This window comes from Semicossyphus pulcher, unplaced genomic scaffold (genome assembly GCF_022749685.1).
Source record: "Semicossyphus pulcher isolate SPU_LCO1_2020_fin unplaced genomic scaffold, fSemPul1.0.p SCAF_9, whole genome shotgun sequence".
NCBI classification, from domain to species: Eukaryota; Metazoa; Chordata; class Actinopteri; order Labriformes; family Labridae; genus Semicossyphus; species Semicossyphus pulcher.
Window position 1 is genome coordinate 26,244,782 of NW_027211770.1, and position 27,491 is coordinate 26,272,272.

The 27,491-nt window shown below is 41.0% G+C and overlaps 3 protein-coding genes across 3 annotated transcripts; 1 reads left to right on the forward strand and 2 right to left on the reverse strand.

Moving 5' to 3' along the window:
- Positions 1-439: 439 nt before the first annotated feature.
- Positions 440-11,118, reverse strand: apom (apolipoprotein M). Its single transcript, XM_069656404.1, has 6 exons — positions 11,005-11,118; positions 10,433-10,572; positions 9,301-9,371; positions 8,249-8,383; positions 6,382-6,480; positions 440-618 (listed from the first exon to the last, which is right to left on the reverse strand). The coding sequence occupies exons 1-6, from the start codon at positions 11,116-11,118 to the stop codon at positions 440-442; spliced, it is 738 nt and encodes a 245-aa protein (XP_069512505.1).
- Positions 11,119-13,233: 2,115 nt separating this feature from the next.
- On the reverse strand, positions 13,234-14,866 carry glrx3 (glutaredoxin 3). The gene has a single exon (XM_069656501.1). It carries the CDS (start codon positions 14,864-14,866, stop codon positions 13,889-13,891), a length of 978 nt encoding a protein of 325 aa, XP_069512602.1. The 3' UTR covers positions 13,234-13,888.
- An 88-nt stretch (positions 14,867-14,954) lies between these two features.
- Positions 14,955-25,832, forward strand: bag6 (BCL2 associated athanogene 6). The gene is made up of 25 exons (XM_069656128.1): positions 14,955-15,040; positions 16,942-17,029; positions 17,122-17,239; positions 17,530-17,744; positions 17,937-18,008; positions 18,087-18,209; positions 18,295-18,494; positions 18,752-18,884; positions 19,039-19,239; positions 19,322-19,544; positions 19,866-19,922; positions 20,081-20,424; positions 20,512-20,584; positions 20,718-21,052; positions 21,333-21,594; positions 21,743-21,912; positions 22,098-22,151; positions 22,640-22,748; positions 22,939-23,063; positions 23,500-23,634; positions 23,882-23,938; positions 24,045-24,269; positions 25,015-25,122; positions 25,226-25,372; positions 25,688-25,832. The coding sequence occupies exons 2-25, from the start codon at positions 16,949-16,951 to the stop codon at positions 25,781-25,783; spliced, it is 3,663 nt and encodes a 1,220-aa protein (XP_069512229.1). The 5' UTR covers positions 14,955-15,040; positions 16,942-16,948; the 3' UTR covers positions 25,784-25,832.
- Positions 25,833-27,491: the final 1,659 nt, after the last annotated feature.

Here is a 27,491-nt window from a genome sequence, read left to right on the forward strand (position 1 = left end):
ATGTTGGGATCTTAGTGAGCTGCAGCATCTCACAGGTGTTTACTGGATTCATCAAGTGTTAATCACGTCTTCATTTGTTCCGTAAAGCTTAAACACTGTCAGGGTAAAAGCCAAAATGAGGATCAGTAGATACATCCAAACATTATCAAAGCATGTCTTGTTAATAGTTTGACCCCTGACATTAAGAAATGGAGGAAACTGGAGGCTCAAAGTTGTTCCTTTTTTAGATAATTTTGTTATTATGCTTAAAACGTGTCATTATTTCTCCTTAAATCTTAACTATGATGGATTCAAATTGAATAAAGTCCCACCCTTGAACACGTGTCTTAGGAATTAAAGAAGAACACAGAATAAGAACATAAGAACATGTGGTTTCAGAAATATTTCACGAATGCAAAAGAATATTTAGAAACTTTTCTACGAGAGGAACTGAAGTCACTCACCTGCTGTGTGCTGAGCTCTCAGTGTCCAAATTGATCTGCTGCCTCTCGGTCAGAGACATGTCAGTCTGACAGGGTTTTCCCTTTGTCATGGGCCTGCAGTGCAGAGTTTTTTTTCCTCTTGTGCTGAGAGGAGGAAGGGGGCCGTCTGTGGTGTAGGTGGCCTCTTGGGGAGAAACTGAGCAGCACCACAGACGAAGAGGTGTGAAACTTTTATTGAATGAATGAAACTAAAATTGTTTCAGAGCTGCGACGAGGAACAAGTTGCTGCCCTCATTTTCCACTAAAGTGACAGCAAGAGTCAAATATTTAGTTACAGATTGTTATGAAGATTAATTGTTGAATGAATGTTGCATTTAAGTGGAAAAAAGCAGCATGTGTGTGGTGCAGCCCCTCTCTGACATATTGGTGTCTGTGGTCTGTGATTTCCCATGTTTGAAGGCCAACCATATTAACAGCTGAACAAACATGACAGGGACTTTTTGTTCACATTATCTGAGTTTAATGTATGAAGAAGATAAAATACCTCTCTTTCTTTTATATATTATTTATAATGTATATTGTCTTGTCTTTTATGTGGACCTGGAGTCTGTACAAATCTAAATTATACATGCATATCAAAGTAAAATATCCGGGACGGCAAGCGTTCTGGTTTGTAGTACGCTTGTAGTCTAAGTAATATTGACCAATCACGTATCGGCAGGCGGCAGTGTATGCAGGAAAAACAGTCCGTGTGGAGAGCTAAAGCAGGCGAACGTTATCCGCTGTAACGACATCCCGGCTCCCATCGGCGCCTATCTGACGATCATTTAGCTTCTTATTAATCTAACAGCTAACAATCTGTTTTAGATCTACAATTCAACTTGAGATAAATTCCTTGACACGGTGTCACGAAAGCCGTTCAGCGTTCAGATTTCCCGACTTCCTCGAATGCATCAGAAGTGATCGATCCGACCTCCGTTCAACGAACGAGCATTTTAAAAGTAGTATTCTTCTCCTCTTGAGGACAGACATGACAAAGCTTCATTTTGCCTTTTTACTAATCTGTATCATGATGTTGAAATTTCGGCAAAAATACGACCCGTTTAAATAAAATAAATCTCAAGAAAAACGTGTTCTTTTTCTGTAAACAATGCAGCACGCGGAAAAGTGCGTTGTTTATCGCTGACCGCTGGCTACACGCCTCAGCATGTTCACCGGCGTCCCCAGAGGCTATATCGTCGTCAGACTATAGACGATGGGATCCAAGATTGAGGTTAAGGTGTCTAACGTTTGGTTTGATCTAATTTGGTGATAAAAGTGGAATTAGTCTTTTTTGCACTACTAAGAAGACAACAAGTAATCTATTGTACATCAGCATTAAATCTGTGTTGGGTGTTAGCTCCCTCCTAACACTCGTTATTCATTAGGTTTTAAAATCCGTGTGAAGCACATGTGAGATAAGACCATGTACTTTGCACATGGGGAACATGTGGACAACATATACATTCATGTGTGTTTTTCTGTACTGTCACAAAAACAATAGTGAAGTGCCCAGGTGAACATAGAAACAGCTGTGTCACGCTGATTGGACAGCTGGCAACTGTTAGTTATCCTTCGCTGAATTTAAACAAAAGGTGTATTTACTGAGAACCTCATCATAACCTTCCCAGGTCGGTTACCGGGCATCGCATGTTTCTTTATCTTTGCAACATTTTATCACAATATGAGGTCCGGTTCCCGTCATCCAGAGGCTTTTTCTTTTAGTGCGACATTTTTGAGCTGCAGAAAAGAGAAACTAACACAGACAGAATTTCAAAATAAAAGACTTTATTTTCTGATGTGACACATTCAGACAGATTAGCTTGAGATGCACTTTAAAGTGTTATTTAACAGTGGTTTACACAGCCATCATACGTTAGTTACCTCTGCTGAGTGATCCACCTTTTCAGCCTTGTACAGAATAATTGAAGGACAACAACTTTTACACTTTTACACTGAAAGCTCATCAACTAGGGATCTCTTAATAAATCCTTTACATTCTGAGGGGAATTTAATATCAACCTGATGAGGAAGTGTTGTTGATTAGAGTGTCTGGTAAATCACAAAATTTTTAAACTGAGAGTGAAAAATGACGTCTGCTCGTCGCACTTCTTCTTGAGGTTAATGCTCTCACAGCTCTCGGTTAAGGTGAGGGAAAGATTGTGGTTTAATGAAGAAGTCCACCTTTGTTCAACCACTCATGTTTATTAACATTTAACCAAAACCACGACCTTTAACTGACTAATTGGAAAATAGTTTTGTAATAAGCAGAGTTTTAGGACAGAGGCTTGCTGTTGTTGTGACCCTATCCTGTAACGTGAGTCAAGTAACCCTGAAAAAGGTCTCTACGTCTGGATCGATTTTGAAATGTATCGATAGTAATATAGTAACATAGTAAAAGTATTTCAGAGTAGAAATGAGGATGAGAAATGGTTTGAATGGTTGGAAAACAGGAGTGAAAGTTGCAGTCTTGCAGTCGGCCTATGCAGAGTGAAAAAGAGAGTGAGAGGCTCACTTTATATTTCACTTTTCTGTTTGGTTTCACGCTCCATGGGGCATCCCCACAACAAGCTGCCTCCTTGTTCTCCTGGATTTTGAAATGTCACTTACTTTCTTTTGCCTTATCTCTGTCAGACACACACGCACACACACATGCACAAACAAACACACCTACACATGCGACATGAAAGCCAGGTGGGCTGGATGTGGGTTTTCTGGTGCTGTCCCCACTCACAACAAACAGAGAGAACAGTAGCATGTGTGATTAATGAGCATCTTACCTGTGGTTGTAAAGGTAAACTCTCCACATAAATTCCCAGCTGGTTCATTTGGTCAGAGGTGTTCTTAATTTGTTTAAGATCATTAAGTCAAAGTTGAGCTCTACCCATTCGAGCCTTCTGTCAATGTGTTTAGTCCCACAGCACTGGTCCTTTGACCCACATACAGAGGCTCAGTCGTCAATGCTGCGGTGCCACCCTCAGCCCTTTGCAGCGTGTCGTCCCCATTTTGTCTTCCCCTTTTTACGATACTACCCACTGCCCTCTATCTCTCTCTAGATTATTTTTTCATAAGATACAGTGATACTTTATTTAAGAGAACTGAACATTATTAAATGATAATTTTACCATTGATGCATTGTGCCAGAGTTAGCTTGTCGCTATTTTCTTCTGTAGTCCATTTCTTGAGGACAAACTTGTTTGTTGACACTGTTTCTAAATGATAATTTGCTATTTCTGTACTGCAACTTCTTTTGAGTGGACATAGACACCACCATGATACATCTGCAAAAAGGTGCGTTTCTCTTTAAAGTGATAATCTCAAAGATTTTCCTGTAAATAAATGTCTGTTAAGTCTCTATCTATCGCTGAATGAGGTAACACAATGGTGATTGAGCCTATGGCCCACTGATGAAAGCCTTTGCATTGCAGTATTACAGACTGGGTGTCTGTGGCGACATATCTGCAAGTGTTGCGAGTAAACAGGAATTTACTATGGCTGAACAAGCAAAGAAAAGATCGATGACTACAGATACAACTTCAAAAATAAGTTAAAATTCAAAGAAAAAGAAACAAATTGGACGCTCAAATTAAGGCAAACAGTCTTATCAGGAAAGCGACCGTCAGAGAGGAAAATCAAGAGTTACAACCGGAGCCAACCGTGGACGTCACACATGTGACACTGTCTGGATATCTGGGAAGTGTTCTCCCGCCGTTTGTCGCCATAGGTGCCGCCACCGAGAACAAAACTGAAATCTTCGAAAGTACAACTTTAAGTCAACATTGCAAAAACAAAAACAGTCTCAGTGCAGAGTCATGAACAAGCAGAGTCTGACACCAGAATGCTGTTTTCACTTCATCTGATGAAGGAGGGACGTTTGTTTAAGGCCTCTACATACCAGCATGATATTATGTGAGCTGCACATTGACACTGACTTTTGCTTTTGAGAGATGTTTTAGACATCTTGGGTCCAGCAATCAAACCTTTAAACCAAAACGTTTTTTGCGTAACAATGGAGTCTGAAATGATCTTCCATCCTTTTTAGACGTATCATGTGACCTTTCCAAGTGCCGCGACCCCTAGATTAGGATCCAAAGGAGTTTAGTTTTACAACACTCACTGTACAATAGTAAACAATCTAATAGTGTTTCAGCCTGTATGATTACAAAAAATGACACAAAGGGAGTACATTATTTTTTGGATACTTTCACTATATTTTGCTGACAATACCTGTGTACTTTTATTTTATTAACTTTGTGGTACTTTAAAGTTCCTCTAAGTCTGTAATGACGGCAGAGACCAAAAAGGGAAACTAGAACAGGACTGCTGATGAGGGGAATTCAACTTCTGATTTCTCTACTAATGCACTTTATCATGCTGTCATTTCTCTGAGCATCCCGTGCCACGACTCACAAAGATGTTTGTTACAAAGTGACTGTGCTTTGTTTAGCTACTAAATACACGTTTGAAGAGATGTCGTACAGTTGGAATGTGTCACCGTCTCAGTCACACACTCAGCAGTGATGACACAGAGGACACCATTATAACAACATCATTCTGCTGTGCTTTGTTTGGCCCTGATTAAAGGTAGGGTAATAATGAAGGTGTAAGTGACCGCGGAATCTTGGTTGCTGTGAAACAAGTAAGTAAACAATTGTTGCTAAGCATGTAAAGAAGATATTGAAAGCTGCTTTGTGGTCTAGAAATTTTCCAGGGAAACTGACCAGAAACTGGGTTTGAACAAGAAACCAAAACACTCAAACTGTGTATGATTAAAATCTGGATAGCATATTAAGACAACAAGTCATATAGAAGAAACCGATTCTGCATATTAGCCGAGATGGAGCCCGATATGTTTTTAATTTGCCCTGCCAGCTTCAGGTTCAAAACTAAAACAAGCTTAAAACTAGTCAATACTTGTGCTAGCATAAAACAAGTTATCGAAACAGGTATTTCTGTTCACTGGCATCATGGGATTTCCCCGGGTTTTTGCTGGGTGGTTGTGGGTGGATCCTCCTCTGCAAGTGTGTGTGTGTCTTTTCGCAATTGGAGCAATTGTGCCTCAGGTTATTTGCATAGAAAGAGATAGAGATAATGGGCGTAGCAGCAAACAATTAAAACAACATAAGCGCTGCCTTTGTAGCGTTCTGTTTCTTTCCACACAACAAATCGATGTACCTTTTGTGTGATGTAAATCGATGTTTGAAAAAATGTTGGTATTCATTGTGTCTATTGTAAAACATGAACATAATAAGACACAAATACTGAAGGGAAAAGAGCAGTGACTATATGTTTGCTTTATTTGTTCAATTGTTACACAGGAAAATAATGAAATGATGTTATCACGCAGGACGTCCATCGCTCCGACCCCGCCCTGTAGGAGAGAATGCATAAGTAAGGGCCTTTTGTTTTAATGATTAAAGACTGATTATGTTTAATATGAAAAACCATTAGAATGACAATTAAAATTAGATGTAATAAGATAAGATAAGATAGTACTTTATTGATCCCCAAAGGGGAAATTCGGCTGTTGCAACAGCACAAAGACAAGTAGCAAGAAGGCAAGTACAAATAAATAGGAATAGACAAAGATAAAATAAGTATTTAAATAAAATAAAATAAGTGGTATATACAACTAGTATACATAAGTGACAATCTAAAGTGACATAGAATGGGATACAGTGACATATGTGCTTGGTAGCAGCAACATTTAGCAATATGAAATAGTGCAGTATAAATAAGGTGCGATATAAAAAGTGTCAAATAAATACATACATAATGTACATAATATACAATATTCAGACTTACCTTAATGTCAACATTTAGGTGCAAAACTCTGTGAATAAAAATACAGTAGTTAGAAACATTTTGAGATTCAAAAGCATCATTTATGACCAAAAAAGATGAATAATGAACAACAAACCTTTATTGAGAGGTAGTTTGACACTTGCCGACATATTATGACAAGCAGCGTTTTTCAGAAAGGCTGTCACCATCTTAGGGTCGACGTCCTTCTCGCGAGCTACAGTAAAAAGCAATTGACAAGTTTCAAGACAGTTTGATTTGTTGCCAACAATTAAAATCATCTCATTTGGCATTTTAGCATTTGTTTACGTTTTTGGTGGTTGTTAATACAAGGCTCATATTTCTTAAAGCCCCCCTCCAGTGAACATCTAGTGTTTAACCTTGTAAACATCTCCATGTGGTGTTCTTCATGTGCTACAAGACATATCAGGGACAAAATGAGCAGTCATCACCATGGCTGGGCCTGTCTGCTTTTAAACTGCAGTGTACCAAGGACAGGCTGAACAACACGCTTTCAGATTGGCAGGTTTGAGACGTCACAAACTTAAGGAGCCAATCCCGTTAATGGACGGGGTGACGCTATGCATATCATTATGTGTAACCTATGGCAACAACTTTGGCGATGTGGGAGCCAGCTGTAACCGTCATCGTAATTTTTGCAAACTCACTACTGACTACTAATGTTAACGTTGCTACTACTAATTACTACATTTCAAGCTAGCTAAGTTTCAACAAGTTGCCACTAAACGACGGCACAGACGGGTTTTGTTTTTCAGCTGTAATTTCACAAAAGGATAAACGTAGCACATAGTGGGAGGAGATGCCTTGGGAGGATTTTTACAAGGTACTTAAACGTATTTTTCAGAAAAAACACATCAGACACAATTTATTATTTCAAGCAGAGCGTTTTATATGTCTTAAAACAGGACGGAAGCTGGTCTTTAAGATCTTAATTCTTTGTAGTTACAAAACCAGTGTTTCACTCATTATTTGACTACACTTACTATACAAATCTAAATAATATCCAGTAATAATAATATCCAGTAGTACCCAGTAATAATAATGTAAATTTCATGAGGTAAGGTTTAGTATATTATCTGTGAAACAGTGTAGAAATTGAACTTGAGAAATACAGAGTGCTAACGCTATGTCAGTGACAGCTAGCTTGTGAGAAAGCTACAAGTCTAGCCTTAGCTAAAGCTAAACCAAACTTAACTCTCTGGTTTTTCACAGTATTTTATCTTTTATTGAAAAAACATGCTGAAGTGGTAAAAAGAGGGGTGGCTTTGGCTCAGTGGTAGAGTCGGTCGTCCTTCAATCGTAAGGTCGGAGGTTCAATCCCCAGCTCCCTCAGGCTACATGTCGAAGTATCCTTGGGCAAGACACTGAACCCCAAATTGCTCCCGGTGGCATAGCCAACGGGTATGAATGTGTTATCTGATTGACAGTTGGGCACTTTACATAGCAGCCTCTGCCATCAGTGTGAATGTGTGTGTGAATGGGTGAATGTGATATGTAGTGTAAAAGCAGCTTTGAGTGGTTGCAAAGACTAGAAAAGCGCTATATAAGTACAGTCCATTTACCATTTACCATCACCATCATTCTTCTGTCAGTTAACTACATAAAATATTGGCTAAATTGCTTGACTGCTCCTGCTTAAGGTAGCTAGCTTAGCAGAGTAGCATTAGGCCTAACTGACATCTTTTGCTAGCTTTCAAATAGGAGGGCAGAGAGACCCTGGCAAACACGTAAACTAGTTTAAATGGACAAGAAAGCTGAACAAACACATTTTGTTTATAGATAATGTTGAGTGCCGTGTCAGTATAATTTTAGGTTTGTGTAGGTTATATAGCAGTTCTAAAAATTCTTAATCATTCTGCCTTTGTAGGACAGTACACAACCGTTATGCAGCACAAGCCGCTACACATATGTCATGTGTATCATACAGCACATGGTTATCGCATGGGAGAACTAAAATTGCTTACTGTACAGCATGAGTCTGCTGAGTGAGTCCTGTGAGTCTGTCTCGTGTAGAGGTGGTTCCACTTCCTGGAAAACTATGCACTCGGGACAGTTGGCCCATTTGCCACTCCAAAGCAGGCTCCTCCGCTCCTTCTTTCCTGAATCAAAACAACAACAGCAACATTTGGGATCAGTGACTGACACAGAACAAGGTCAACATATGACAGTTTATTCCACAAAAGTTACAAGGCTAATCTTTAACAGAGGGGAGTTTATTTTCAAGGTGATTTTTGACAAACGCACTGAAATACCACCAGAGCGAAGAACAGATCTGGGTTTACTGTATTTCATTGATCTTGCTTTATTACAGGATCTTGAGAAGGAATGGTTCAACATTTTGGGGAAATACACCTATTTGCTTTCCTACACAGATTCCGATGAGACCAGTCTCACATCTGTCAGCTTATTTTAGCACACACAGGGGGAAAACAGTTAGCCAGGCTCTCTATGACAGTAATAAATCCACCTCTAAAACCTTACCAAAGAGTAGATTATGTCTCGTGATATTTATTTCTGACAGAGGTACTTCCCCTGTCTTTGTCCAGCTGGTATCCACCTGTTGAAAATCCTGTTTGCTGTACAGTACGTTCACCAATAGCAATAAAAACTGTAAATTTTGGAAACAATTGACAGTGTTCTGACAAGACTACAAATTACTGCTTCTACATGAGACAATGTGAGTGTAGAAGAATTAGCCTTAGACACCTTTAGGACTGTGTTGATTTACTCTTTTTGGGAATTGATTTCATTTGGGGCTGACATTTTAAGAGCTAGTTTAAAGTTGTTGAGCTTTAGAGTCAGGTCTACTGATGGTCTAACAGACACACTCGGGGTTTTCCCAAGCTGCTAAGAATAAAACTCTGGGAAAATTCCTAAATCCCTGTTATTTTTTGTCGTGGAGTTGCACAAAACTTGCATCTGCAAAATCTAAAAACAACATTGGCTTTGGCCTTCATAAACACATACCCATGCATCTCTTCTGTGAATCTGTGAGTGCACGTGGTTCTGTAGTTACCTTCCAGTTCCAAGTCATCCCTCTCAGGATGTATATGATAGGTCCACGTCTGATTGATGCAGTCATCTCCTCTAAAAAAAATAAAAACACATTTAGCATAAAGTCACTGTTCTATATTTTATTTTATGACATAATAAGATAAACTTTCATTTTTGGTTTACATCTTTTTTTACTTTCTAAATTTCACTTCTCAAAAATCTGGTTTCTATTTGTCATCTTGGGTTTCTTGTGTCTGTTATTCCTCGTGACATGTTTTCAACATGCAGTTTCATACGTGTTTATGAACAGTCAGAATTAAAATGGTTGATTTGGAAACTGTTAAATAGGCTTTGATGTTGTCAGTGGTGGAAAATAGTTCTCTCTACAATTTTCATTTAAATAATTGTCTGTTAAGTCTCTATCTATCGCCTAATGAGGTAACACAATGGTGATTGAGCCTGTGGCCCACTGATGAAAGCCTTTGCATTTGCAGTCTTGGAGACAGGATGTCTGTGGCTACCTCTGCGGGAAAAATCACAAGCGGTGACCAGTTTGTGACGGCAAACAGTCTAAAAAGGAAAACGACCGTCAGCGAGAAAATCAAGAGTTACAACCAGAGCCAACCGTGGACATCACACATGCAGCACTGTCTGGATATCTGGGAAGTGTGCTCCCACAATTACCATTTATCACCATAGGTGGCGCCAAAGAGAACAAAACTGAGATCTTCGAGATTAACACTTTAAACTACATTTGCTGCTAACGTAATTATGAATATTTAATCTTATAGAGAATTTTAAATTTTAAAATGGATATTTGGGAAGTGTGCTCCTGCAATTATCGTTTTTCACCATAGATCTTCGGGATTACCACTTTAATGAATATTTACATTTTACTCTGACATAAAACTAACTGCTATATTATGGCCTATGAGATTAGTTATTGCCCCATAGTATCATGTTAAAATCTCTATTCTTCTCTATATTATAATATTCTCGCTACATCTCATAGTTGTTTAGGAGAATGGTGATCTTTGATCTCATGATGTGTGTTAAGAAGGAGTTGCGCATTTCCTCTTTTCTCTGTCTGGATTTATCCCTCATCATTATCAGACAGTGAGTGTGTATTTTCTTGCATGTATTTGCTTCCTCACACGCGCATGTGTCCGGTCAGCAGCAGTGTGTCATTGGCTGTCTCCTTCATGGTGAACCAACAATTGTCCAGCGCTCTGAACTTCTGGATGTCGGCCTCTCTGTGGCTGACTGCTGCTTTAAAGAACCACGTCCCCAGATACTGAAATAGACGGAGATAAAGAGAGGTGGAATATAACAGTGTGGGGAGGCATCAACGGCACTGGACTGGAACTTATTTTCAGATATAAACCCACCACTTCCAACCACTTATGGAAAGAGTAGAGGGAGTGGAAAGTACAACTTAACTAGCAAATTTGTCTGCATATGTAATAACTGCTTGAAGCCAGTGCATTGCATATTGACACTACACACTAAACCAGGTGTTATATATTAAGACTAACATTTAAATTCAGCTAAAATAAATGTATCACAGGTTAGAAATTTTGTCATATAATACACTTTCCCTGGAAAGTCTTCCACAGCAAAGTGCCGGTGACATAAATAATCAAATATTTACCAAAATCGTACATAATATGTTTTGTTATGCGAGTGCCTTCCGATTTTTGATCTAAATCTCAATTTTGTTTCTCACCTGCTGACGGTCGACAGTGTTGGCTGGCAACACCTCAGGAAACGAGCAGGGAACAATGGCCTGGTACAACACACTATACAAAGAACAAAAAAACGCCAATGCTTCTTTCCACATATCTGCAACTTTAGAGCTTCAACGTGACAATAACCTCAAAACACTGTGAAAGCATGTAATGTTCCATCATGTGTATTTAAAAGACTGTGGGTGTAGGTAAATCATTAACATGGATTGCTGCAATAACCCAGATCTGTAAATAAGGAGACTACAGGTTTAAAATGGGCCATCTGTCCATTAATGAAGAGACTCAGCTGTAGGAAACACACATTTACAATAAAATGAATCATCCTTTCACATGGCAACTCAGCGAGCATGTTCCTAAATTTGCTCAAAGAGAAACTGATTAAAAAGCACTCTTTATGAGGTCCACTGAGTCACTGCCATACTGTAGGAGGAGGTGGTTTCTTTTAACCCACCTCAACAAAGCAGTTGAGGCAGTTTTCTCACTGAGTAACAAGCTGCAACCCCACGCTGCTTATGTGTTTAAGTTCAGTCTGTCCTGACGGAGGAAATCCCACTCACCCTCTGCAAACACACATTCAATCATTAACCACATGTTTGAAGTTGAATGGTTGTTTTCATCCGGTTTTGTGAAACAAAATTCAGGATATAACATGTTGATGTTTTCTTGCTTAATCTTTCAGTTAATGAAAAGTTGAAAAAGAAAAAAATGCCCAAAGCAACTTCACACATCCCGTCATGTTAGATTCGTTGTTCTGGCGGATTCAGTCCAATACCCAAAGATATTTATTGAAGTATCATAGAAAAGTCAGAAAACCTGCTGATGCTGAAATGGACGACTTTAAACCAGTACATTTTTGCTTAAATGATAGCTAATTCTCATTTTCTTGCCAGTGTGTTTTTACCACCCTCTCAGGCTTGTAGAGAACCGAAGGAGAATAAAGGCTCTTCCAGCTGATTGGACGCTTGCAGCTTTAAACGCCTGCTCTTTGAACCAAACCTGTCAAACATAGAATACAGCAGCAACAAAGTCCCTAAGGTTTGGAAACGCTTTAAATAAATGTTTTCGATGTTACTTTAAAATGCTTCATTTTAAACACAATGTGGTGTTTCAGCCACACAATCACTAATGTAAACCAAACATATTTTAATATTTGAAATGAAACAATCCCATTGTAATATTTGTCTGTCTCCTGCTGACCAACACCAGACTGTGGCAGAACGACTGACATGTGCATCAAAATGTAAAGGGGGGGGGTTGGTCCAGTCCGGTAAATGTCTGTACAGCCAGCATTATGAGGGATAACATCTCAGATGGTCTTTGAAACCTTATTTTCTGCTATTGCATTTATTGCTACAATTTAGATGTGATAAAAAAAGGTTTTAAGGCTTTAAATGTATGGTTTAGGTACCTTGAAAGTTATTTCATTTTACTCTTAGGACAGCACTTAAAACCCTGGCTTGATTTCGTATATGCTATCATTTACTGACTTTATTTGTTTAACTTTCATCTCATCTCGATGCTCCATGTTCCTTTGTATAAAACATCTCTTGGTCAGTTGTCAATAAAATATCAGGGTGTAATGTTGTGGAATTAAAGTGCTCATATAATCAAACTGTCTATGTACAAAAATAGACTTTAAAAATCTCTGCTGTCAAAACATAATTTGGAACAATAATAATCACTAAAGATATTGTTATTCCATTGTACAGCAACTTCTTCGTCTCATTTTTTGCTGCCTAAAGCCAGCCAGTATTTATCTACAGGCGTCTCAATTAGCAACCACAAGCAGGGACTAAGTCTGCTTCAATAAAGATCTGTTTTTTTGTTTTGATTTAATATACTTACTCATAATCTACTCAGCTTATACATATGGTATCATGAGGTGAACTTCTAGAATGAGATCAGGTTATAAATGTATTCTTCACGTACTTCCACAAGGTGGTGTCAAATAACATGTTTAAACAAGAAATAACAAATCTTGAGGTCAGGGGCTCTGCGGCAGAGATACTGAACGACATGTCAATGTAATTACATTTCATGTAACTTTACTGCAGCAGTTGAACTAATGCAAATAATTATGAATGTGCTGTTTTCATGGTTACAGACAGCAAAACGTTTTATCATTATTATTGTGCAGCAAAGTCAAAGCATACAATAACATTTCTCTTTGAAATTAGTTTATTCTTGTTAGAATTTTATTTGCTAGTTAATAAAGTAGCACCAAAAACAACACCAAATCTTTAGCTTTTCTTAATCTTTTAATGATGTTAATGATGAACAGAGTATCAATAAGTGCCACACAGAGTTTGTTCTAAGTATGTAAACCACAGTGATATTTGGATAAATCTAAATGCATTTTTTCTGTCCAGGAATGAAAGGGAGATAGAGGCTGTTACAGTTGGCAAATTATAGTTCACTAAATATAAGAAAGTTCTTAAGTGCGAGGCTGGGTGTACTCAGAGGACAGATTAAACCCAAAAAATGCAGAAACTAGATTAAATAAAGTAAAGCCACCGGTGCTACTCAATACATTCCCAGAGTATGGATTAATTAACTTTCACTTGAAGCTTTTCTTGAGATGTATTTTCAAGGCTTACTAATATTTCAAGTAACACTGTTTAAATTTCAGAAGGAAACCAAGAGTTAATTTATCATTGTTACCTGCACTTTTATGTTTGACTGTAAATGAACAAATGCTTCAATAGTTTGGTAATAACTGAACAATATGATTATATAATCTCTTATCATAAATTGTTTCTTTATTTCCTATCCCTGATGTAGTGTTACATCAGTAACAGAGGGCTGTTCTGGGCATGTGCAGTAGCTTGTTGTTCCCCCTAGCTTATGGCATGACACATCCATCTACGGCTCCCCCTTCAGCACTGATACCAGGTCTCCACTCTCCTTCAGCTCCTTGAGTATGTCCAAACCTCCGATCAGCTCTCCTTTCACGTAGAGCTGGGGGTACGTTGGCCAGTTAGAGTACGTCTTGAGCCCCTGACGCACCTCTTCATCCTGCAGAATATCAAAGGTGTCATAATCAACCCCGGTGTCGTGCATAATCTCCAGTGTCTGCCTGCTGAAGCCACATTTCGCAGCCTCCTTGTTGCCCTTCATGAACAGCATGACTGGGCTCTGGTTGATGATGGTTTTCAGGCGGTGCTCTAAGGTGACAGCCTTCGGGCAGGTGTTCTCAAGCTCCCCAGACTCAGCCAGCTCCTTCACAATGTCCAGTCCTCCCACTAGCTCTCCATTCGCATACAGCTGAGGGTAGGTGGGCCAGTTGGAGTAGGTCTTCAGTCCCTGTCGGACCTCATCGTCGGACAGGATGTCGAAGCTACTGAACTGAATGTTATGCGTCTTCAGCAGGGCCGCTATCTGTTTGCTAAAACCGCAGCGGGGCTCCTGTGCGGACCCCTTCATGAAAAGCATGCATGGGGCCGCGTTGATAAGCTTCTTCAGCCGCTGGTTCAGGTCTGTGGTGCTACTATCCGCGGCTCCACCCGGACTACCAGTAACTGCCAAGCGGGTGACGTTCTTGGTCAGCTCCGGTGCGTTTGCCCCGTCCAGGCGGTCCACTTTCTCTCCTCCCTTGAAGAAAAGGAAAGTAGGGACAGAGGTGATTTCATATTTCTCCGACACCTCAGGCACCGCTTCCGCCTCTAGCTTGACAAACGTGGTGCTCGTGTGTTCCTTTGCCAGCTCGGCCATCACTCCGTTCATCTGCTCGCACTGAGGAGCCCATGCCGCTTGGAAATGCACCACGGTCAGGCATTTTCCGGCTTTGGCCAAGAAATCTTCGAACTGCTGCTGAGTTGTTACCTCCACGAGATTCGCCATTTTTCTTTCCCCTGTGCAGCACTTCCGGTGTCTACCTGACGTCACATCCGTGCAGCCGTCTGGTAGCTTCTTGCATGTACCAGAGCCTCCACTAGGAAGTCATTTGCATGTTATTTGATGATAAGAAACAGCTGCATACACTGGATAAGTTGAAAGGATAGTGTGACTTTTAAGGTAACCATTAAACAACCCACTATGGTCATTATTAAAACGAAATACCGTAACGTTTCTGATATGATAAGCTTAGTGTAACGTTTTGTTTATTTAGCATTAGCTTAGCCTCCCTACTAGTTAGCTGGTGAAACTTAGCTTCTTTGCGAACGTCTGCCGGGTGTCCAGGTTAAGCTTAGCTAAATCCTGCTAGCAAGCAACTGCTAACCAACCGTAGCTGGCTAATGTCCGTTAAAACTCTTAGTGTGTCACGTCAGTAATCATATTGTTGAATTAATATTAAAACTTAAAATGCCGCTTACTGCCCAAGCTAGATACAGCTAACTAAACTTTAGCTAACCAGCCTCCTTATCTTTTGTTAGTTGAGTAACGTTAGCTACGGTAACATTATGATACTACATCGCACGCGAGCTTAAACTGTAAACGTTAGTGGCCTCGATTCCTTTAACAGTTTCATCTTTATGGTTTGGTTTAACTTAGTTTACACAATGCTACCTAATTGATCTCAAAGCTGCTAACGGCATTCGTTGTTTTTATTACTGATATTCCGTAAACAATATTTTCTACTTCTCTCAATGTGTTTTTTCTGTATACTATTAGGCAAGCCTTTATTGATCTACAAAGGGGGACATACTTGAGTACTGTAGGTAAAAAAAGTTGGTGATTTGTGTATACCTGTAAGTTGTGCATGAGTCGGAGCCAAACTGATATTGTTCAATTGATATTATTGACCAATATGGATCACAGATATATCCACCTGGATCTATATGTTTACCAATATGTGAAACCTTTTTTTTTTACAGCAAATATAATGGGAAAAAAAGCCTGGGGTTACATAGAAATGTTTTCATGTCGTTTGTCCTGCAGAGCTTGCTCTGACTCCATTGCACACAGTTGTGCAAACAAAGATCCAGATTGTAATTAGTAGGGCTGGGCGGTATGGCCAAAATACTATATCATGATATAGGATTTTTCATATCTCGTTAACGATATACAGTGTGTATATATCACAATATATCATGTTTTCTGGTAATTTAATAAAAAGTCTATATGAAATAAGAAGTAAACACATGTTAAAGCTTATTTTTGATAATTATGTGTTAATTAAATACTTGACAAATAAAAAGTACTGCGTTTTCGCTTGGGCTGAGCCTGAGATCTTTTCTGCACGTTAATGTCCAGCGCCTCCCTCTATGGTTTGCTCCAGGTTCACTCCTTAATGCAAGAATGAGCACGTAAAGCATTGTCAAAATGACTTAAAAATTGCAGTAAAGCAGTTAAGCTGCTGGTTTTGTGACATCATGATAGAGACAATATATAAAAACACATACGATGGACATTTTCATATTGTTTTAACGATATATATAGTCATATTGCCCAGCCCTAGTTCATAGCATTCAATAGTTCCTCTGCAGAGTCATATCAGGGCTCAATTTCAGTAGAAAATGATTTTTATTTCTACTGATATATTTTAAGTATCAGTTATTAGTGATTTTTTGTTGTTATCAAACTTTATCCTTTGGCTCTGTTTTAAGTTAAAGTCATTGTAGTATTAGAACTTACAATTATCTTCATTATCCATCCATTATCCAGTTATTTTTCAGTAGTTGTTTTGACAATTTTGACTGTAAAATGTAAGAAAATAGTGAAAAACAGAAGTCATAAAACCCAAGATGCCTTGAGGCTATTTGTTTTGGTTTGTACAAAAATCAGAGGCAAGTCCACTCCTTACACTTAAATTGTCGTAATCTGGATCCTCATCTGAAAAAGTTGTTTATGTAAAGAACTTAGGCCTAATGTCTGCTGGTATAATGTTATCAAAATGAAAAAAAACTCTCTTATATTGGTATTTGCCTGAAGAAGTTGGGCTGCAATTACTGAAGCACATTCCTTTTATGACGCAGGAACACCATGGAGGAACAAACTGCAGACATAGAGGTGACAGTCAAGACATTAGACTCCCAAAGCAGAACCTACACAGTTGGTGCTCAGGTAAATTCACCAGTTCCTGCTGCAGATCTGAAGTAAGTTCTCCTTTTCAGTCATCATTTGTTCTAGTCTGATCTCATGTGTCTTTTTTGTAGCTGACAGTAAAAGAGTTCAAGGAGCATATTGCCCCTTCAGTGGGTATCCCTGTGGACAAACAGAGGCTGATCTACCAGGGCAGGGTCTTACAGGATGAAAGGACTCTGACAGACTACAGTAAGTACTCAAGGGGTTAATTAAAGTTATGCAGAACTTATTATCTTGTTTAAAGGGATTCGTTTTAGCACTTCCTCCTGCTTTGTTATTTAACACAATCTTATTTTATTCTAACATTTGCCGTGGTAATGACTATGACTTTGGTCTGTCAAGATTTATATGGTATTGACAACAAAAGAACATCATCTAAAGGAGCCTTGTAGAAAATAACCAGTTTCTCAAAACAGCATAAAGTCAGCACACTTTCATATGTGCACGGATGTAACCTTAGTTCTCTGTTTTTGTCCCAGATGTGGGTGGCAAGGTGATACACCTCGTGGAGCGGGCACCCCCTCCTCCTTCCCAGCCTGGCTCAGGGTCAGGAGGAACTTCAGCTGACAGTGGGCCCTCATCGTCCTCCCAGGGAACATCACAAGTGCCTCCACATGATCGCAATGCTAACAGCTACGTAATGCTCGGCACCTTCAACCTGCCTGTCAACATCATGGACCCCCAGCAGATACAGGTAAGTGTGATTAGTAACAAACTGTCAGCGATCACTTGCATTAATGTTATTAACATTTTTGGCTTTTTATATGGCAGACAAATGCATGGATTAAAAAAGTCCTATTCATAGGACAGCCCTAATCCGGTTTAATTTCTTGACTGTCAGTAAAAATGTTGTTTCCACTTCTGTGCTGTTATATTTCCCCTTTAGATGTCAGTTCAACAGATGGTGTCCGGCATGGGAGAGAATGCCAGGAATGCCAGAGTCACAACCAGCACTGGGGTAAGATGCCTGTCGATAGTATTTATTCTCATGTAATCATAACCAGAGATTTTCTGATTTTCACCTTTTCTATTTCAGAGCAATGGGTCTGTAAATGTGCACATCGATATGGACCAACCAGTGCAGAGTGAGCCAAGGCTGCGGCTGGTGTTGGCTGAGAACCTGCTGAGGGACATCAATGATGTCATCCACAGGATGGAGGTGAGAGCCTTCAAACTACTCTAATAGTTTCAGAGGAACCACTGCATTATCAGTAAGTTCACCTGTTACATTGTGTCTTTTTCAGGGTCGGCCAAGCGAGTCCTCCTCTCAAACAGAGACAACTTCTGCTTCGTCTGCTCCCCCGCCTCCCTCGTCTTCCTCCACCAGCTCCACTCCTTCTCCCTCTGCCCAGCCCATGGACACTTCCCCACCTCCAACTACTCCCCCACCTCCACCCACCTCTACAGCTCAAACTGAGGGACCAACGCCCCAACCTGGACCCAAGTGAGCATTCTCTCTCTCTGTGACTCTGATTTTTACAGTATTTAAATTGTTGTTTCTTATAACTTATGAAGTTTAAAAGAACATGTAATTAGTTATAATACAGTCCATGAAAGCATAAAGCAGATCATAGGGGCCAAAGCAGAAGTATTTCTGCTCTATAAGTGTTTTATTGAACTAACATTCTCAGTACGATTCTGTCCTTACTTTATGAACAGTTTATGTGTTCCTAATCAGCTGTCCCTCCTTTCTGCTCGCAGTCATCCCAGCCCAGCTGAGTTGGCAGAGATGTTGTCTGAGCTGCGCAGGGTGGAGGAGAGACTGCAGCCCTTCATTCAGAGAGCTCACACCATCCTGGAGACAGCTACTACTGCTGAATACAACAACAACACAGTAGGGTTCAGATAGCTTGATAATTAAAAACTGCTGATCTTTGGTTTAATTCTTAAAAGTTGTCCAAGTCAAATGAGTTCAAGGGCAGCAATAACTTTGATGACGCGTGTTGTAATGGAAAACGTTGCCCTAGCTGTTTTCCTTTCGGCCACAGGAAAGAGAGGATGACCAGCGCAATCTCGTTATGACATGGGAGTGTATCCGTCTCCTTGGAAACGCCCTTGTGGCCCTCAGTGACCTGCGACTGAACCTCATGAGCCCAGTGCCCCGTCACTTACACGTGGTCCGGCCGTTTTCCCACTATGCCACCCCGGTCACTCTGCCTGGAGCTGTGCACCATCACATCCCCGTGCAAGTAAGTGAATTCATCCATATATTAGTTATACATGAGAGCCTTTGATGTCATCAGACTGACTGTCCTGCATCTACACCCACAGATGAACTTGGGTGCCACAGTGACGGTTGGGGCTAACGGCGCAGAGGGACAAGTCCCGCCCACCCAGTCGGCCAACCAATCGGAGCAGGCAGGTCAGGGACAGACCTCCCCCTCACAGACCTCCCCCTCCAGTCAGCAGGCTGGACAGGGACAGGCTGGCCCCCGGGTCATCAGGATCAGCCACCAGGCAGTCCCGGTGGTCATGATGCAGATGAACACGGACGGTGTGTTGTCCCCTACCCGCCACAGATTGAATGCTCGAAAGCTGTTTTGTGTGTCATAATCCTGGGCCGCAGTGCTTTGCAGTTAAACCATCCCACATAAAACCCTGCTGCATCCTCTGCACACTGCTGCCCAAAGTTTTTGCTGAGTGATTTGGAGAGTGGAACTGATTTACGAGCATGATTCCTCCCCCCCGCCAATCGTCGTGGAAGAATGTCTCCGTTATTGCACGTATGCCTCCGTGGGGAGTTATATACTGGCAACAACTTTAATATATGTAGTACAAGGAAGTTCAAACTGTGTGTTGGTGTTTTTGTTTGTAGGTGCAGGCCCAGGTGCGAACCCTGCAGCTGCTGGTCAACAAATACCAGGACAACCAGGTAAAGATAAGATAAGACAGACTTTATTAATCCTGAAGGAAATTATACAATACAGTACAAATTAAAGAAATACAAAAAACAGCTCAAAGTTTATAATACATAAAAAACAACATATATGCTGCACTGTTTTATTTATTGACTTCTGTTTCCTCCTGCAGGTGCCCTCCCTCCTGATTTTATGAGGAATCTCATGCAACAGATCAGCCAGTATGCTGCTGCCGTAGCTACGAGCGCTGCCACCGCTGGCCACCCAATCCCACCGCAGCCCACCCCGCCTGGCTATAGCTCCACGGCAAACTCCTCAACTACCACCACAGGCCCTAATACACCCACTACCACCCCTACTGCTCCACCACCACCTCCGCACGCTGGCCCCCAGCCCCAGGCCAGGGTTGTGTTCACCCGACCCCCCTTTGCACCCAACATGGCCCCTCCAGCCTTCGGCCCTCGGGGGACCACCATCAACGTGAGGGCTGCCATGCCAGGCCAGCAGCCAGGACAGGTGGAAAGATCTCTTTCTGATGTGTGTTTGAGGCTGGTTGTCAACGTGATCGACATCTGAGACTAATCACAAAATCTTCCTCAACAGGCTTTCAACCCTGCTGCTCTCAACCAGATGATTAGTGGGCTGGTTGGGCAGCTCTTACTGCCAGGACAAATGGGTAAGCTTATTTGCTAATTAAATTTAGATTTAGATTCTATTAGCAGCATTATCCTCTTATTTTCAAAGCATAACATTTGAAAAGATTGATCAAGAATTGCTGTTAATATTATATTTTAATCTGTCTTTTCCAGCCGGTCAGACTGTCACATCCTCCTCATCCACATCTACTTCGTCCTCTTCTTCCTTTTCCTCTTCCTCTCAAAACTCCTCATCCTCCTCCTCCTTTTCTTTCTCCACCTCGGGTCCAACGCCTCCTCCAACCGCAAACACTACCGGTCAACCTGAGGGCAACCCCAGTGATCCCCAGCCCCAGCCCCAAGAGTTGCCCCCAGACCTCAGCCAGCTCCTGGGTTCTCTCCTGGGTGTCGCCGGTGGGGCCGGTGTTGGACCTGGAGGCGCGCCTTCAATTACTGTGACCACATCTGGGGTCCCAGCCTTCATCCAGGGAGTGAGTGAATTCATGCAGGTCAGTGCTTGGACATTTGAATTTTAAAAAAGTGCACTTACTAAACTTTGCATGGATTTTTTAGGATAACATGTTATGAAATCTTATTATACATTTTATTGGCACTAAAAAAAATAACAATACCCAGCTGCAGTCATCACCATGTCTGCTAAAGGCCCACTAAAGGGGCAAACAGACTGACAGTTAGGGAGTTACCTGTGTTATCCGTTTGGTACTTTCCATTGGAAGAAACACAGTCGTGTCAACAAATCCCCGGTCCTCACATCCATTTTCTCTTCAGGCCTCCCAGCCCATCTTCTCTCCCCCTCCACCTCCCTCCGGTACCGCTCCTGCTCCTGGTGCAGGACCCAACCCCACTCCTAACCCCCCCGGGGCAGCTGAAGCCCTCAACCCGGAGCTGTTCACAGGCATCGTCCGTGGTGTCCTGAGCACCATGATGGGCTCTCTGGGCCAGGCTCAGAACGACACTGAGAGCATCGCCCAGTTCATGCAGAGGCTGTCCCAGGCGACCAACATCTTCATCAGCCCCGAGGATCCTACCGGTAAAGCACAAACATAGAAGTACATTATGTCTCAATGCAGCAGCTGAGGTGATGATCTTAATACGTCAGGAGCATAGCAGGAAATCCCTGGTCTCAATTTCTCCCCTCTTGTTTTTGTTATTTGTCCTTTTGTTATTTTGGCACTCAGGGTTCTTTGGAGAGCTGCTGATGCTGGTGTGCCAGACGTTCACCATGTCCGACCTGGTGATGCTGCTTCATGGTCAGCACCAGCCGCTGGGCCGCATCCAGCCTCAGCTGTCCCAGTTCTTCACCCAGAACTACCTCAACGGCAGGGAGCCCACAAATGATAACATTGCTGTCAGTACCACGCAAGTTGCAAAATAACTGCCTTTAAATGTTGTTTATGTAAGATGGATTACTCATTTTTTAAAACGATAACATATCGTTAGCGTTTTTGTATAACTGACCAATCGTTTTTGGATCGTACATTGTCGTGGCGTTGGTCTCTTATGTTTCCTCATGTTCTTTTTTGTCTCCCCCAGGCTGCGGCTGACAGTCTTGTCAACGAACTGGAGGAGTATATCACTGAGAGCTTTGTAAGTCCTAAACGTCCACTCCCCCTCCATTATTCTCTCTTGGACGAGGAGATGGGCATTAATTAAACGATCTTATATTGTTCATTCATTATTAATTGCAGACTATAAATGGGACATTTTGCATAGTAAAGTATGTCCGTAGAAAAATAACCAACAATATTGACTCTGTGTAGGCCTTTCTTGCATGCAATGAATTAGACTACATTCAAATTCACAGTTGGTGATGGTAGTTGGTGTTTGGATGACCTGGTAGTGATAGTAATTTAACTACTTGGGTTTACATAAAAGAGAATCTGAACCCACTCATTTCTCATCAAGCCAATCTGATAAAATTACTTGAATGAAAAACTACACAAGCAAATGCTCAGCAGAAAGAGATTTTGGAGTAGCTTAAAATATTGTCAAATAATTTATTACTAAGAATTAAGTTAAAATTTAAGTTGGTTCACCTGTTCACTTTTAATCCCGCCCTTATTTACCTCCCACAGAGAGAGTCTTCAGTCACGGTGTTGGACGGCGTCGACGCCACTCAGACCAACATGTCCTTCTTCAGACAGCAGCTGGCACACATCGCCACACACATTCTGCGATGCAACGGTAAATAAAAAGATTAGACATCATATCAGTTGGTGTTTGGGTTTAAGTGTGGATGTGTGATTACAGTTTGATTACAGCACTTAAGACATAATTAAATTCAGATGATTTATCAGGAATACTGCTGTGGATGATTTAGTAACTTTACTTTAGGACTTTTTTTGCTGAATATATCAATATGTTTCTCCCCCAGATGACTCATTTGGGCCTCAGCTGCTCCAGATGTGTAACCAGGCACTGTTTGAGTGTCTCGCGCTCAACCTGCACTGCCTGAGAGGAGACCAGAGAGCCCTGACTGCAGTCATCAACCACCGAATAGTCAGTATACAACATCTCGCTCTTTGTTTCTGTATGGCTTCTGCTCTCTGTTCAATAGGCCGGACGATAAAGTTAAAACTGAATTCTGACTGTTTGGAAAAGGTTGTCAAAATTTGGTGCTTTGCAGAAATGCAAGGAGGCATGCCTGTGCAAAAAAAACAAAAACAAAGATGGCAACGGGGGAAGCAAAAGTGAAAGTCTATTATTTTGTCTGCCCAGCTATCAAACATTTTAGAAACTCAAGCCTACAATCAAAACATGGTACCATTACAGCAAAAAGATATCAGTAGTCAGCTAATGTGCCTGTAAAATGTATGTGATGCTGTAAAGGTCACATTAGTAGATAAAACTAATTCAAAGAGAAGAATGCTCCCAAAAAATACAGAACCTTTTGGTGCCTTTAAAGTAAAAGCTTCATTTTCTCTTGTTGTTCCAGCGGAGGATGTCCAGCGACATCAGTCCCAGCCTGGTCAACTGGATGACCAGCATGATGACGATGAGGCTGCAGGTTATTCTGGAGCACATCCCCGTCACACAGGAGCAGATCCAGAACTACATAGTTTACACACAGGTAACGGAAACAACATCTGCAAGACGCACTCAAACTAATGTAGATGCTCTGACCTGAAATCCTCTCTTTTCCCCAAGTTTTGTTTTTGAAGGTGTTTATTTCAGTTTATGCAGAAAAGAGTGAAAATACAGGAACATGTTGCATGCTGATAAAGAAGTCTATCTTATCTGATGGCTGTTACATATCCTGTTACTTTGGACAGCACGTCTGAAATAGCTAATAAATATTAAATGACATGCTTTCACAGAGAGATCAGTCTTCTGCAGCTGGCACACAGGAGCCCGAACGAGCACAAAGTGCAACGGTAAGCATGAGGTGTCTGAACAACCTTTTCTGATGAACTCACTTTGACATTTTCAGTGCTGCTTTGCCTTTTCGTTCCCTCATTTCTCTGTCCTCCGCCTCCAAAGATTGGGGACACCCACTCGCCGGCCGCAGCCACCACAGCAGAGGAGGCCATGTCGGTGTCACACGACACGAGGGCGTCGTCAAGGGAAACAAGGGTGTTGCCTGGGGACCTGGGCGCCACGGGAGGAGCCGTGCCATTAGGTGGCGACATGGCAGCAGCAGGAGCTGAGGGAGGAAGTGAGGAGTCTGCTCGGGAGTCAGAGGCCTGGGCGGCTGCTGTTCCTCCAGTAAGAGCCTGCACAGTTTGTGGACTGTTCTAACAGTTGTTTTTTACATATGCTCTACATAAGCTCCTTTGAAGCTCAGTCCTGTTTCACATTATCTGTGGCCTTGATTCTTTGGATGATCCAATGAACAAACTGGCAACAGTTTTTATAGAAACTGTTTCCTCTGTAGAGAATAGTTTGACTGCAGTCTGCGGATTATTCTGAGCAATTAGGACATTGTTTCTACAGAGACTAAACTCAGCAGTTGCTTGAAAGATACGTCGACATTTTTTACACGTCTGTCCAGAAACAATCCTTGCATGTCCAGGTGTGCATTGAAACAGTTTTTTGTTGCTGCGGTTGTGTCCATACCTCCAACATTCCCGTCTTTTGGGGGTGCTGGTGTAGCTCAGTCGGTAGAGCAGGCGCCTCATATACAGAAGCAAAGTCCTGAACGCATTGGCCACGGGTTCGACTCCCCCCACTTGCGGCCCTTGTGCATGTCATCCCCACTCTCTCCTTCCCAAATTTCCTGTCACTATTCACTGTACTTTTATATTATTATTATTATTATAATGGTTATTATTATTATCATCAGTTACAGTGGTCCTTAAAGACTGGTCATTTTGTTTGAACAAACACTTTATTATAACTTAATATTCTGTTATATGGTAGAATTGTATACCATAGATAAGCAAATGCAGCCTTAGTAAGTTTGAATCCTCCTAATCCCTACCTTCCCTGTTTATTTTGCATGTTGTTGTAGGAGTGGGTGCCCATCATCAGGTGCGATATGATGACCCAGAGGAAGATGAAGGCTCAGCCTCCGCTGTCTGATGCCTATTTGCACGGCATGCCAGCTAAACGTAGGAAGGTAATCAGATCAGTTGTAACTGTACTCATATGACTGTTTTTTTTTTTGCCACAACGTTCTTCAAAGTGTGTGTGGGGGCGTGTGTGTGTGTGTGTGTTTTCAGACAGGACTGGGTGGTGCAAGCCTCCTCTCCCTCTCCGACGCAGTGAGTCAAGCAGCCAGGACGGCCGGAGTGAAGCCCATCTCTTCTGCTGAGCAGTTACAGGACGATCTGGACACCCAGGAAGTGAAAGAAGCTTATGCAGAACAGGTAACTAAATCTTTGATGTACATTAGATATTACTAAACAACTTTCTGTCTGTTGCCTCCCACACAGGCTTTTAATTCAATGTATTTGTGTAACCTCTCAAGAAAAATCTGAGAAGAGTTATTTATTAGTTCTAGGAGTAAGTATACACCATTTGCGTACAAATATACTGACACATTCATAAGATAAGTAAAGCACAGTATAGCCAAAATAAAAGGATAGGGATTGAGTCTGTGGTCACATGGCTGCCTCTCTAAGCACCAAGTAACATCCCTCTAATGGACTACTTGTAATCATAATCTTTGTCCTATTTCTCAGGTCAAATCGGACATCAAGAAGAGGGTGAGGGAAGACCCGGATTTCAGCTCCCAGCAGTTCCCCAACTCACACAGAGCTTTCTCATCAGACTCATAATCATGTAATAAAACCTGCAAGGCTCTTGCGGTTTTCCTTTTTCATCTTTTATTGTTTCTTGGATCTTAATTTGACTCCCACCAAACACAGCTTCACCCCCCCCAAAACTGTCCGTTTGCCTTTTAAGCAGCTCTTTTGACTAATTGCCTCATGCTAATGCGACTGCTTCCCCAGTGCCTATTTATTTCTCTGTGTTTATTTTGGTCCAACTTCTGCTGAGACTATATTCCTTGTTAAAAGGTATTAAACCAGGTTTAAGTTTGACTAAAGCAGGTCACTTTAATTCTGTTTGGAAACATGTATGTCTGTATTTTTTTTGCCCTCCTTGTCCTCGTGTTGCTTTGTTAATATGGAGCCTGAATCATTATTTAGTGGACTTCTGCCTTCCTCTCAGTACTCTAAAGCGCAAGAGTATACTTTCATGCGATGAACATGCTGTTTGGTACATGAATGTACAGTAAGCTTAATAAAAATCTTGATACAATACATAAGCGCTCCCTTTGAGTAATTTCTGAAAACATTGCAATACAATAACGTGTTATTTAGAAACAGTGTAATTTCAATTTATGTCCACCAGAGGGCAGCGATAGGATTTACATTCTACTATAAAATGGTCATAAAACCCATAGAAATGTTTTGTATGTCAAATTTGCAATTGTTTTTCAGGCTCTAGTTTATAGTTCATGGAAATTGATCTGCATTTTTTTGTTTCGGATTGAGAATTGAAACTTAGATTAAAAAAATATCAAATCACACACAAACACGTCTACTTTGACCTTAGAGTAGCATACCAACATTTACTCTACTGTGACACATTAAATGCATTACAAGAGACGCTTTTGTTTGTCTATTTAATTTTCTTTATATGTGTGGCATTGATGATGAGGTAATTGCCAATTGTGTTGCAATGCTGCCAGTAAATAATGTTAATTTAGAAAGAGTGTGTTAACACAAGCTGCATTAACAGTTTTGCACATTGAAACTGTTTATGTTTATAAAGTGGGCACATTTAATCTTTGATACATACACTTTTCCTATTTGTTTTCTGAATTTCTGCAAGGTGAGACACTCAAGGTCCTATTCAACGATAAAACAATCCATCTATGTTGATCTTTCAAACACAAACATATATATTATGAATCGGGGTGGGAATCGCACGCTAACTCACGATACGATATGCAGCCCACAATAAGGATATCACGATACAACAATTCTGCGATAATTGATGCATTGCAAGACAATCATGCAACGATACATTACGATATCTGATTAACTGAAGAAGACAAAATGCCCCTAAAAAGGTAGAGTACAGGATGAATATATTTCTTTACTGCAATTTGGTGTCAGTTTCACAGAATTTGACACAAACCGAGATGAAACAATCTACTTGTTTTCAGTGTAACTATAAAACACATATAAAAACAAATTAGGATTTAAAAGTTATCTCTCAACTTCTTGTAGACACTGTCCGACATAATCCGTCTGTCTTCTTCTTCTTCTTTTATCCTGCTTCTTCTTCGGCCAATTAACTCCCCTTCACGTTACCCTCATTCATGTCATAAGCGCCACCATGAGGAGTCATGAAGTAGTGACGTGGTGAGTCAAAATGGCAGGGAAATCTGTTGAAGAGCGCCGTATATTTGTAATTAAAAATATGGATATTTGCCGTCAGCCTATCGATAATTGTATTGCACGAGTCAGGACGACG

Coding starts and splice junctions, on each gene's coding strand:
- apom (XM_069656404.1), bottom strand. CDS start 11,118: ATGTGGAAAGAAGCATTGGCGTTTTTTTGTTCTTTGTATAGTGTGTTG. Junction 10,573..11,004: donor ACACTGTCGACCGTCAGCAG/GTGAGAAACAAA, acceptor CGTCTATTTCAG/TATCTGGGGACGTGGTTCTT. Junction 6,481..8,248: donor CAGCAGACTCATGCTGTACA/GTAAGCAATTTT, acceptor TTTTTACTGTAG/CTCGCGAGAAGGACGTCGAC.
- glrx3 (XM_069656501.1), bottom strand. CDS start 14,866: ATGGCGAATCTCGTGGAGGTAACAACTCAGCAGCAGTTCGAAGATTTC.
- bag6 (XM_069656128.1), top strand. CDS start 16,949: ATGGAGGAACAAACTGCAGACATAGAGGTGACAGTCAAGACATTAGAC. Junction 19,545..19,865: donor GATGCAGATGAACACGGACG/GTGTGTTGTCCC, acceptor TTTTGTTTGTAG/GTGCAGGCCCAGGTGCGAAC. Junction 21,595..21,742: donor CAGCCCCGAGGATCCTACCG/GTAAAGCACAAA, acceptor TTTGGCACTCAG/GGTTCTTTGGAGAGCTGCTG.